Genomic DNA, 13,485 nt, shown 5'->3' with positions numbered 1-13,485 from the left:
ATTCCAATGATTTTATTGGCTCGTCGGGTGTAGAGCGATCCAATCGGTGCGTCCTACAAGACGCAGGGTCGCGAGTATTGGGGAATTCCTTCGGACCTCTAGTGACTCGTGGCATTCCACCGCATCGCGGCGACACCGTACGCAGTCGTTACGTCACGTCGAAATGATGTGCCAAATGGTAAATGGCTTCCATTCGGTCGAGCTAGGATTTTATGATCGAGCCGAAATTCGAAATCCAATCCAAAGAAAATACATGCGATATGATGCGATCGGCGGCCGGAATCATAAAAATATGATCGCCTGAGCGCCGTACGATCGCGATAGATATTTTATTTCTGGCCAGAACGCGCCGGTCGTCCGCGAATTATGTGCTGAAATTGCTACGTGCGAGGAACGGCAACTACGACGAGAACGGGACGACCGTTATTACGCGTTTACGTCGACCTTGCTGCTGCTGATTTCGGGCCTGATGCGAAGGACACCGAGGCTCGCCACGACGTCGCAGGATATACATCGCACGTGAGTACGAATTTATCGTCTTGCCGGACAACGTCTCGTCGTCGTCCAACTTTCTTACGCCCCACGTAAGAAGAAACTGGGCGAGTCCGTGTTAGAGTAATGGCGGCCGCGCTGGTTCGTTCGAGAAATTCGTGACCACGCGTTTATCACTTCCTGTCGTCGACATCGCCAATTTCCCTGCCTCGCTTTCCGCCCAATAATTTTTTCGCCCGTCCTCGATCCGGGTAGCATAAACTACCACCGCTCGCTCGCTCTCTCGCAAGCAAGATAATCGCGTCATTCCGCGATATCGCCCATATACGTACGTTCATTTATATATATATATATATATATATATATATATATGTGTGTGTGTGTGTGTGTGTGTGTGTGTGCGCGCCGAGCGTGAACGCGTGTGTATGTACATGATTGTCGAGCGCGAGTGTATGTATATCGTGAGTGTATATATCCATGACGATCGGTCTCGAGACTGTGTCGGGGCACGTCGGTACTATATCGTTTTTTTTCGATTGTTAACACGTTTCCACTGATGCCAGGGTAAGCCAGGAAGGAACCTCGTGGCCTACTTCTGTTGAAATATTTTCCCCTCCTTGTAGAGCCTCAATGATGACTGTTGACAAATACAACGACGCAAAGCCATCCCTAATGTGCTGGAGTAGAATGTTATTGTATATGCAGAATTTGACAAGTTTGACCAATAAAGACAATACGTATATACTTGTAAAAATATTTGATTAAACTTATATACATATATATCTTATTTCATAGCAACAGAAAATGATAACTATTAATAACATATATGCGAGATTTGTTATCTAATTTTTATTTGCTGACAACAGTTTGTTTCTATTATCATGTTAATGTATTAAAAAGAAATACAAATGCTACTTGTACGATTAATATATGAGATATATGTATATATACATATTGATATCTGTCTTATTTTTAGTAGGTGACATGCCTAGCACTCGAGATATCGAACGAGCTGAACGTAATGGGAGATTTCGCTCACGAAGAAGAGGCAGCACAAGCAGCGACGTGAATCGACACAGTTTTGACGGTGCTGATAAACGGCATAGACGGCATGGCAAGAGCAAGAATTCCGGAAAGAAGAAGAAGAAACGTTCACGTGACAAGTCACTGGAGAACGTACCGACCGTAGCTTCGTCTGTCGTTAAGCCTTTGGTCGAATATTCCGACGTAAGTAGCGAGGATCTCTCGGAACCAGAAGCTGGAGAAATACAATCGGAAGACAGTCGCGCCAATAGCTACACGGATGGGGAAGTACCTGACACGCTCCTTCAAAGGCGGTATTATGGCGGTAGCCCGGTACCCCGTACTCTCGGAGCATCACCTATCAGTCTGTCGCCCTCACCGCCGGTTCAACATCGACACGCTATCAGCAGGCGCTATTCGCCGAACGAGCAACAGCAGCCGACGATGCACGGTGCGACGACACCGGAATACGAAGAGGACTCGAGACGATACGCTCGACGAAAGGAAAAGAAGCACAAACGCGAAAAGAAGAAGAAGAGGAGTCTGAGCCCATTATCGAATTCGGGAAAGAAAAAGAAGAGGAAATCTAAAAGACATTCCGACAGCGTAAGCCCGCACCATGGTGTTGTCGAGGACATTATTCTAAGCCAGGATCGCGAGAAGCAATCATCAGTTACAGCCGGCACCACGAATTGGTCAGAATCGCCGCCGTTGCCGTTGAAGGATAGCACGTCGCCGATCTCACCGGCGACGCCGCAGGAACACAGGTGTCCCAGCGACGACGTGGAGCTGGAGATGTCGAGGCAGACATCTCGGAACGTGACGCCACCGTCTCTTCTGCCGACACGACAGACTGAATCGCCGCACACGCCGCTACTGCCTCCGCGTGCCACGACACCAGAGAACTTGAATAAGGTCATGTCTGTTGTGCCGAAACACGGCAGTCCCGATCGACAGAAACGCAGTCCCAGTGTTCATGCGATACGACGTACTAGTATGAGTCCCACGCCCATCGGTTCGAGTCGGAGAAGACCGCATAGTCCGAGTCCACCGTCGAGACGTAGGGATCACAGTCCGCCGACGCGAAGAAGAGATTTCAGTCCCACTCCGGTGCTCCACAGACTTAGGCACAGTCCGAGTCCTACCACGGTTAGACGACGAGAATTTAGTCCAAGTCCTGTAGGTAGTCACAGACGGAGAACGGACAGTGTCAGTTCTCCTAAACGGAGAAGACGAGACGAGTCTGATCGACGCCACCGACATCATGACAAGGATAGGCGGGACAAGCGGAAATCAAGATCGACTAGAAGTCCCACTGGAAGCAGGTCTGAAAAATTCTTCTTTTGTGTTATTCATTCGTATTTGTTCATATACATGTATAAATATATATATGGAGCATATATAAATAAATAAATTTATCATAATATTATTCAGACGCCGATAACTTTTTTCGATTTCAGATTACATCTGCCTCTATCTCGGTCGCGGTCTCGCAGCCCGCAAGGAAGATGGCGAAAGCTGTCTCGTTCGAGATCGCGTTCACGAAGGAGGAGTCGCACTCCAAAGAAATCGCGCTCGCCCAGCAAGTCTCACAAATTGCTGAGAAAACACAAATCGAAAAGTCCACGTCCTAGAATACCTTCTCCTTCCCCTCATAGATCACGAGCTAGGAGTCCATCAAGCATTACCGCTCGAAATCTCCGAGTGCAAGCAAAAATTAGCGAGACTAGTCTGTTTGCGGAGCTTGTAAAGGATCGGAACATGAGGGAGTTGGCGTACAAAAAGTTGCAGGCTGCGAAGGAGAAAGCCGTGAACCAAGATGAAGTGCAAATTATAGAAGGCACTGACGAGAGAGACAGCGGCGGTAACGTGTCCTCCGATAAAACTTCCACTGACAATAAGGACAGATCTATAAATCACAAGGAGCAGCAAGCGAAGACTGCTGAGAGCACAGTCGATGTCATTGATATTCCCGTTCCGACGACGAGCGACGACGGTGCTCTAGCAGGCAAAACACCACCGTTGCCACCAATCGGTCAATCGGTCGCGACTGCATCTAATTCAACGTCTACGGTGACAAATCCGCTTATTCCTCATGCAATTATACATACCTCGCCTAATCCGTCATCGTCATCATCGTCATCGATGCCACTTAATAACTGTCCGATCGCCATGTCGCACAGCCCCAATTTTCCAGCTCCCGCCCCCAGTGTGCAACCACCGCCACCACCCCCGCCACCACTGCCCCAATCTGTCGAGATCGCATCGACACTCCTATCACAAGTATCTGCGCCTGTCGTGCCCATGTCGGTGCCGCCAATTCCACCAGCACCGATTCTACCCAACATGTCCGTTCCACCGCCACCCATTCCGCCAATTCCCGTTCCGGCGCCGAACACGATCATGTCTAAGTTCAATCCACATAATAATCTTGTACCGTTAAAATCGGTGGATCCTCCCAAGCCTCCCATAGTAACATTCACGACCAAAAGTCTGAAGAGATTACCATTACCACCCGGCATCAATCAGAATGATTTAGAGAGCATAGATTCTCCACCCAGTCGTTCTCCAACCCCTCCTAGCAAATCACAATCCAAGTTTTCGACGGCATCAACGCCGAAACCACCGCAGAAGAAAAGCATCAAGGATCTACCGATGCCACCAGGTAAATTTTCCCTTTAGATTTTTTTATATCTTGTACACCTTAATTTCAACTTATCATTAATCGCTTGTTTTGTAGTTGTACCTGGATCAGAAGACTTGAGCGGTGAGGACGATCCAAACGCGACGCCGCCGCGTTTGAAGGTTGAACGAGTGGCGCCAAAGCCCAAGCTAAAGAGGCCGAAAATATTAAAGCGCAGAGGATCGCGAAACTGTCACGCTCCCATGTCAGCCTCTGGCGGCAAAGATTGGGGCGAACGATGCGTGGACGTTTTCGAATTTATAGCGCAAATCGGAGAAGGTACTTACGGACAAGTGTATAAGGCGCGAGACAAACGAGCTGGCGTGCTGGTAGCCTTGAAGAAAGTTCGCCTTGAGAACGAGAAGGAGGGCTTCCCTGTCACAGCGGTCAGAGAAATAAAGATTCTGCGGCAACTGAATCATAAAAACATTGTTAATCTTAGGGAAATAGTCACTGATAAGCAAGACGCTCTGGACTTCCGGAAGGTATCTTTTTGACTAAAGTTATGTTTAATCTCTGTAGTGGTATTCTATATATTTTTGCTGATATTTTACTTATTAAAACATATATAGAATAAATCGCACGTACACAGCAGTGAATAGATGGAATAATGTACACACACAATCAATAATATATGAGATATCATTAACCTGTATTGACATGATTATCACAAGCGATACTTTTCAGTGTCTGACAAAAGAAAGTATGGAATACCTCTACTAGCTTATAATGTCCGCCAAACCAGTCATGTATAATTGTTCTTTATGTTTTAGGATAAAGGTTCCTTTTACTTAGTTTTCGAATACATGGACCATGATTTAATGGGCCTACTGGAATCCGGTATGGTGGATTTCAACGAGATGAATAATGCTAGTATTATGAAGCAGTTACTGGACGGCTTGAATTATTGTCATAGCAAAAATTTTTTGCATCGAGATATTAAGTGTTCGAATATATTGATGAATAATAAGTGCGTATGCGATCTCTAAGGAATTATTTATTTTGCTGTTAGTCATTGGATTGCTATAATCGTACGATTTTGATTAGGGGCGAAGTTAAATTGGCTGACTTCGGTTTGGCACGATTATACAATGCAGAGGACAGACAGAGGCCATACACCAATAAAGTGATCACTCTGTGGTACAGACCTCCGGAACTTTTGCTAGGAGAGGAACGTTACGGGCCCGCAATTGACGTGTGGAGTTGCGGATGTATTTTGGGAGAATTGTTTTCTAAAAAACCGTTATTCCAGGTAAGTATTATATGCATCTTGTAATCATCCGTTAAGGTGAGCAAAAAAGAGCAATCAATGTTAAATTTGTTATTAATATTAATAATTCTTCACTGTAGGCCAATGTAGATTTGATGCAGCTGGAGATGATTTCAAGGGTTTGTGGAACGCCTACTCCCGCTGTCTGGCCTTCTGTGATAAAATTACCACATTGGCATACACTTAAGCCAAAAAAGCAGCATAGAAGACGTCTAAGAGAGGATTTTGCGTTTATGCCAGGACCAGCCTTGGATCTTCTTGATAAGATGCTGGAATTAGATCCTGAAAAGCGAATAACGGCAGCCGATGCGCTTAAGAGCGCTTGGCTGAAGAATGTTCAGCCTGAACAGTATGTTATCTTTTACTATATAAGTATGAACTGTTAATTGCTACATTCAGACGCATCATTAAATATTGCAGTTGATCAAAAATTAAAAAAAATTAGATATACAGTAAAATTTCACTATTCTAGATTGTCTCTTTTTGTAAACTAAAATTTTTCCCTTTACTCTATTTTCTCAATGTACATTTGCTACATAACCATTGTAATAAACATTTTAATTTTGCATACATATAGCATTAGAACAAAATGGAAATTAATAGAGACTCTAGAATAGCAAGACAGTTTAGTACTGATAATTTCAAAATAGAAGGATTTTACTATAACTCGTACGTATATGGCTTATAAAATTATAAACTTGCTTTGCGTACAAATATTAATTATTTAATAAAACTAAAACTGTTTAGTATGCCAATATTTATCGCTTAGTAAAATAAAGTACAAAATTTTATATATATATATTAGTAAACATCTTATAAAAAAAATTAAAATTAAGAAAAATTTAAATGTAAAGCATAATTAGATATTTGATCTCGCGTGGATTTATTTAATTAAACATACTTTACATACTTAAAACATACTTAAATATATTGTTTGTTCAGTTTTATATTATAAGATATGTAGTCTATTAGCAGTCCATGCTTACATAGTCAAAAATATGTTATCCTTTCGTATCAGCTTTCTGTTTTTAAAAATATTTCTCTGTTAAAATCCTATTTGTAAACTGCATTACATTTTCACGATATATCAGGATGCCAGCGCCGCAGCTTCCGACTTGGCAAGATTGTCATGAACTCTGGAGTAAAAAGCGAAAACGCTTGTTACGGGAACAGCAAGAGAGTGCTGCGACGAAGATGCCTCTTCTTCCCTTCCCGAATAAAGGAGGTCCTCACAAGGATGATCTAACAGATGTCGGAGGGTGAGTAGAACAGATAGAGAGATTTAATCCACGAGTTGCTGAGACACGTATATCCCAGCGCCGTATTACCAGAAAACTAATTTGCTTACACACGTAGACGGCTGTGTACGACGAGTTGTGCTTGGCATTTATTTTCTTTAGCGAAAAGTTGCATTGTCAGACGAGCCTTTCTTGAAAGGCATGGAGCGATATCGAAGAAAAGTAGTTATATATTTCTGTGTGTTCCTGCCGATCCTCATTCGCATGCCGATCTTCCTTCTTCTTAACCTAATGAATCAATGAGTTAATTTTAGTTTCGTTCACAGTCGTGCGAAACGACGACGGCAATAGCGCAGAACAATGGAAAATAGAGAAACACAAAACGTCGTTCTCTGTTCGTGCTGCTTCGCTCTGCAGAAACTGTTTATTGTTTATAAATGATTTGATTTTATAGACTGCCTGTGTGAGACACATTTAAATATATGTATCTTTTTGGGCATATACACACGAGAAATGCCTTAGCGATAATAATTATTACAAAAAAATATGTTATATCGTTTAACCCTTTGGCTACTTGCACATCAAACTTCTTGATAAAAAAAATTTCAAACAAATGGAATAGAAATGTAGTATGAAATTATGACATTATATTATTTTTTTTATCAATTAGTATAAAAAGAACAATATGCAAAAGTCAATTGATTAATTATTTAAAATTTTGTTTTTATTGCATAAAAGTTCTACAAACTTTAGTTATAAAATGTTAGTTTGTGTTTTTAGTTAAAGGGTTAAGGGTTAATTGCCTCACTTTCCTGTTCCCATGTGTGGAACTATTTGAAATAATTACAGTGAGAATGACTGTTATAACTATATTATCGTAGCTTATTTATACACAAATTTCTCATATAATCGCGACTAATATAGACAAACATCTATCTATGAGAGAAAAGTATATATCCTAATAATCACTGTGATTCAGTCTACCATTCGTTTTTAAGAACAGTTGTAAAAATTAATTAATATTACAGTTAATGCAGCTATAATCTAATTAATATATATGTACATATCCATCAATATTGTATGAACAAAAAGGTGTACATACATATATATTCGTTTATATATACATGAATGTATATCTGCATGCTGCAAAAAAATGAAAATATATGACGCACGTGCGAATACATAATATATCGAAATAAAACTATTTGTGTACAATTTTTTTGGCGCACGTGCATATAGATGTAGATTCTCTTACAAAGAGATTTGTTTAACATCTTTATGTGGTAATATATATAAAACGCATTTTATATTCAACCAAAAATGGTTGAAAATACGATTGAAACAAATAACGATTTGATTGTAAATAAATATAGAGATCACGTCTCAATGCGTGATTTCTCTCTCTTTTTCTCTCTTTTTGATGTTATTATTCATAAGAGACTATCCAATTTATATCTATAGGTATAGAATAAAACGACGACTTATGCAAATAAATGAGCTCCAAACTGAGCTTTATGTAAATATAGACAATGTACAGATAAAAAGGAAATCTGCTCTAGGAAGATCGAAGAGGACGAAAATACGAAGCGATGAAGATTAAATGTACGATGAATGAATGATGTCGCATGGAGATATTAATTTCATTAATGTAATTTTATTTATACTTCTGATCCAATTTGTTCAAACATTTATGGCATATTATGTTCTTGTCATCTCTTTAGTAACTGTATTACAGTTTAGTGATTCGTATTATAGATAATTACGCGATATATGAATTTCAATATATGATAAATCATTGTGAATATTATTATTTATGCTTTTTCTTTATTTTTCCTTTTTTTGCATTATGTTAAGTAATATTATTTTTTAGGATAAATTTAGTCTTTGGATGGTTTCTGATGTAGTAGCAATGTAAAAAGAAATATATATATATATATATATATATATATATATATACACATAATAAGGCGTCCAAAGACATTTGCCTAAATGTGTCTATGGGCAATTACTCTGAATATTTAATGCTATTAAAATATTTTATTATTTAATTCTTTAGTTATAATGTGTCTCTTTTATTTTTATTAAGGATTGAATTAGGTAGTATTACTTTTCCAAAGAAATAATCCAATTCAAGCAGCACATACTTACAGGCAATTTTGGACAATGCTTATTTATCAGCGTATCACTGTCTGATCTATATATGTAAAATTATTAAAATATATGTTATTATTTCTACTTGTTCCACATATTTCTGACACTTATAATTTTCTCTGCCAGTTATTATATGTAGGATTAAATACAGATATATCTCCATATTTCATTTTTTTTATATGTATGTATAAGTATTGAATCATGTTTTTAAGAATGAATTAAACACACAATAATAACAGTTTAAATAGGACATATAAAAATTATAAGATTAAGATCTATTCTATGATATTTGAACTGATAAATTAAACTTTTTTGAATTAAATCTTGATTATACAATGCATATATGTGTATTTATGCAATGTGCTATTATAATAATATATATGTTACATATTCTTTTACATATTTTTCTGCATAATGATAAAAGCACTTTCGAACTTTTTTATATTATTAAAGCTCTAATAATATATAGTATACAGAAAAAGAGTAATAATAGAGCAAATTTATTGCATATTTCGCATATAAAAAAAGTGTATGATATTTCCTAATATCCCTCATACACTTGATATGACAATAAAGTTGATAAATCAAACAATGTAAATCTTCTTTGCCTCTTTCAAAGGAAAAAGTATGAAAAAAAACATATTTGTGTCAGAGAGTTGAAGATATTTGTGTAATAATAAAATTTCTCAATTTCTGATGTAATTTGCAATGCTTTCAATGCACCAATAAACCAGAATGTAATGAGATAATTTGCACATTATATATTTATATTTCAGAAATATACTACATATATTTAAAAAATATTTAAAAAGAAGACTGAGCTTTTAAAAATATTTTTTTATGTTATAATGTATTCTTTATAAAGAAATCGACAATGTAAAAGATTGCATTCAAAAATATATTAATATAAATTACATTCATAATAAAGTAATATTTGTACATGTATAATAGACACATTTTTTAAATTATGATATAAAATGGTTTAGAAAATATGTTTTAAAACGTAATATGTTTTTATATAGCTTTTATTAAATAATGTATGACAAACTGATGATGACGTGAAATCTGATGATAATCGTTTGTAAAATATATACTTGTCCTATGATTACTATTTAGTATATTGTTAACGCGTAGTATGAAAAATTATGCGTAGGAAAAAATAGCTGAAATTATAATAATTATAATTAAGCTGTATTTAATATTCATAAAATTTCTCTAAAACTTTCTTCCTCTCTCTCAAATAATATAAAAACTTGTTTAATTGTCTATAAAAATATATGTAATAAGTAAAAGTTATATTTTTAGTTGTATTGTTGACAGATATACTTCAATATTGAATTTCAACATTGAATATATAAGATATAGTTAATCTAGTGATGTAGTTAATATTACGAATATTCCAGATAATGTCTTATATAATTACGTAGTAAAAATTTACATAAGAATGGAAGATAATGAAAATAATTTATAAATATATATATGTGTGGTGTGTGTATGTGCGTGTGCGTGTGCGTGTGCGTGTGCGTGTGCGTGTGTGTGTGTGTGTGTGCGCGCGCGCGTGTGTGTGTATACCTAATACTTACATATACATAGAGACACACAATAAAACAAATATTATAATTCATATTGTGGAATATGTAGAAAATAACATATAAGATTTTGGATACAGAATTATTTATAAGCACAAGATAATTGGCATAATGTCTAACAGGAGAAAATTATGTTTCAGGAGATAATATAATATTGTGGCTGAATAATAGATGGACAAATTTTGTAACACTTATAAGAATATATAATAGGTAATGAAAGTTCTAAATCTTAATACGTGTTCACGCCCAGAGTGTCCAATCTTATTATCATGTCTATCAAGTACATGAATCATATAACCACTCTCATGTGTGCTTGAGCTTAGCTAACCGAATAATAATCAAATTGCTTTATAATACTGTTTTATATAACAAAAATCTATTTGTAGCGATGCATTAATGAAGAAGAACTATGCGCCATGCGATTGTTGCTTATGCAATAATAAATAAAAATGTGATTTTTATACTAATATATTATGTGCATGTATATCTGTAATTCTATTGCATTGCTTACTTTAAGATGTTTGTACAGCTTATTAATTGCATGATTTTCATATTTCTTCATATTATTGTTATTAGATTATTATAAAAATAATTTGACGATATTTGACTATAGATTCAATAATACAATCAAATATTATGCTTATAAAATTTCTGTAAGAATTTGTTTACACATTTCACGACATAATAGTTAAAAAAAAAGAATATTATTGTTAGAGTTTTTTTCATTACGGAATCGAAATATATTTCGTGTGACTTTTTCAAATAAATTGATATCATATTCATTGTATACAATATATGTTGGGGAGAATAATTTATCTCTTGTATCTTTAATGTGTTTTTATTGAATCTTTACATAAGTCCTGTGACTCTGTTATAGGTCCTCTAAGCGACTAAAAATGGAAGCAGGCTACAATTCACATCCGAGCAGACTCGGTGCGGAAGGTCATTACGGTGAAGATAATTTGTTTAATCAGAGTGGACCATACATAGTGTCTACGCCGTCATACTATTTTAACAATTCACCACCCGTCAAATCGCAATCGAATTTAAAGGGAGATAATCAGCCGTTAGAAATGTGTACCGAAGGTAATCTTGCCCGGAGGCTGATGATTCTTACGAATTCCTTGAATCAGGGAAAGCCAATTCGTGTCGACGATCTTTTGTCTCTTCGATCGGACCAAACTGAGGTATCTATATACAAAGAGATTTATTTTTTTTTCATTCTTAAAGCTCCTGTATTTTTCATTACAATTATATTAACATGAATTATGAACAGTAAAAAATTGTATAAATTTGTTTTTTGTTATAAATAGATATTAAAATAAATTAGTTTTTCTGAAAAGGAAATTAAAGAATTCCTTTAGTTTCTCGAACATAATAATGACGATGAACCCCAGGAGTCTTAATAATTAAAACTTTATTATAAAGAAAATATTTCTCAATAATACGAAGTATATTTTTTTTTATAGAAAATATTCGTAAAATAATTTATATTTTTTTAAATAATTTTAAATGTTCATAATATGTATATTTACAGTGTGATCCAAAGGTGGTGCAATTGTTGGGTGATCTGCGAGCCGAGCTTCGTCTCGCCGCGAACGCCCGACCAGGTGGACAACTGGATCCGCATCTTCCCATTCTAAATCCGCCTCTCTTAGGTTCGAAATAATTTTTGCAAGATATCTCGCGTTATCATTACAGATCTCATTGCATTTTCTTGCAGATACGAATGCGCCACATGGGCCGGGGGGTAACTTCGATGCGCACGCAGTGTACGCCGGCGACGACGCCGTGAGCTCCCACGGAAGGTGGTCGCAACTGGCTACCGCCGGCGTCCGGAATGCTCTGTCGGCGCTCATATCGTATTACGGTCTGGATAATGTCTACAATCCCGCCAGCTCCGCCGCCGCAATCGGTCGATTACCGCCAGGTAAACCGCCTGTATAGTCAAACCAGGCGCAGAATCTTTTTCTGCCCTCGACTTCCTCGCAGCAATTTGCATTTGGTTCGTAATGATGTGCAAAGTCACCACGAGGGTACAGGACCTGGGTATGTGCGTGCAAAATTAGAAAACATGAGAAAAAAAGAAAAATCTATATAAATATGTCGCTATTTTTTAAATTGTACTAGCGATAGAAAGAGAGAAAAAGGAGAGAGAGAGAGAGAGAGAGAGAGAGAGAGAGAGAGAGAGAGAGAGAGAGAGAGAGAGAGAGAGAGAGAGAGAGAGAGAGAGAGAGAAAGATGGTATCATCCATATCGTCGATCTGTTTATAGCCTTTGTTATCATCACTCCGTTAATTATAAGTGCACGCTCAGTGTATAATTGTACGATACGCGACCAGATATTTAATTAGAATGTACGAGGTCTCCCCAAAAGACAATGGTATTATAGTCTATATAGTGCACACCTTGAATCATTGGCGATACGATTGTTTTTCAAAGTCGTTATTCGATCGATCACGCCGGTGTTGTTCTCTGACATTTCTTTCCCGCATCATATTATGAAAGATCTGTGATACACATATGTATATAAATATACATACAATTATAATATATATATACATATATATATATTGCGAATGTAGAAACCTGAAAATTTCTCAAATAGAGCTCGATCTTTCCCAACGCTTGTTCTCCGATGAAAGAGAAAAGACTTTTGTTCGCGATACTCGACGCGATCTTAAGGATTTGCATTCTGTTTTTATTGTAATCTCATGAATAAGAGAGAGAGAGAGAGAGAGAGAGTTTTATTTTCAAGAAAAGTTAAGCAAAACATGCTAGCAGGAATGCTGGTTGATTATAAATTTGCGTAACAAAATGATATAACACTAAGAAAAAAATGTGAATATTTATTTATTGCTTAAGATTTTTTATATAAGACATTAGTGCTTATTTATTATAAACGTATTTACGGTGTACAATGTACATACTTATATGCTAAGGATATATAATAAAGATATCGATAGAAAAATGCCTCGTTAAATTTTGAAACATATGTATATTTATAATATGTATATAGTATACAAGATATATATATAT

The 13,485-nt window shown here is 36.7% G+C and overlaps 1 protein-coding gene across 8 annotated transcripts; it reads left to right on the top strand.

Annotated features, from left to right (window-relative positions):
* Positions 1 to 157: 157 nt before the first annotated feature.
* On the top strand, positions 158 to 13,391 carry Cdk12 (Cyclin-dependent kinase 12). 8 transcript variants are annotated; one of them, XM_072909606.1, is made up of 11 exons: positions 158 to 519; positions 1,472 to 2,840; positions 2,976 to 4,180; positions 4,256 to 4,683; positions 4,972 to 5,168; positions 5,246 to 5,450; positions 5,549 to 5,817; positions 6,560 to 6,727; positions 11,324 to 11,633; positions 11,984 to 12,104; positions 12,170 to 13,391. In XM_072909606.1, exons 2-11 carry the CDS (start codon positions 1,477 to 1,479, stop codon positions 12,391 to 12,393), a joined length of 4,491 nt encoding a protein of 1,496 aa, XP_072765707.1. In that variant the 5' UTR covers positions 158 to 519; positions 1,472 to 1,476; the 3' UTR covers positions 12,394 to 13,391. The 8 variants fall into 8 exon arrangements, 7 of the variants coding, with proteins under 7 accessions (XP_072765707.1, XP_072765706.1, XP_072765711.1 ...); XM_072909605.1 differs by having other exon boundaries at positions 1,469 to 2,840; positions 12,170 to 13,390; XM_072909610.1 differs by lacking the exon at positions 158 to 519 and adding an exon at positions 561 to 820 and having other exon boundaries at positions 1,469 to 2,840.
* Positions 13,392 to 13,485: the final 94 nt, after the last annotated feature.

This window comes from Anoplolepis gracilipes, chromosome 17, assembly GCF_047496725.1.
Source record: "Anoplolepis gracilipes chromosome 17, ASM4749672v1, whole genome shotgun sequence".
NCBI classification, from domain to species: Eukaryota; Metazoa; Arthropoda; class Insecta; order Hymenoptera; family Formicidae; genus Anoplolepis; species Anoplolepis gracilipes.
Note: the sequence above shows the minus strand (reverse complement) of the source record. Positions and strands in the feature narration are given on the sequence as shown.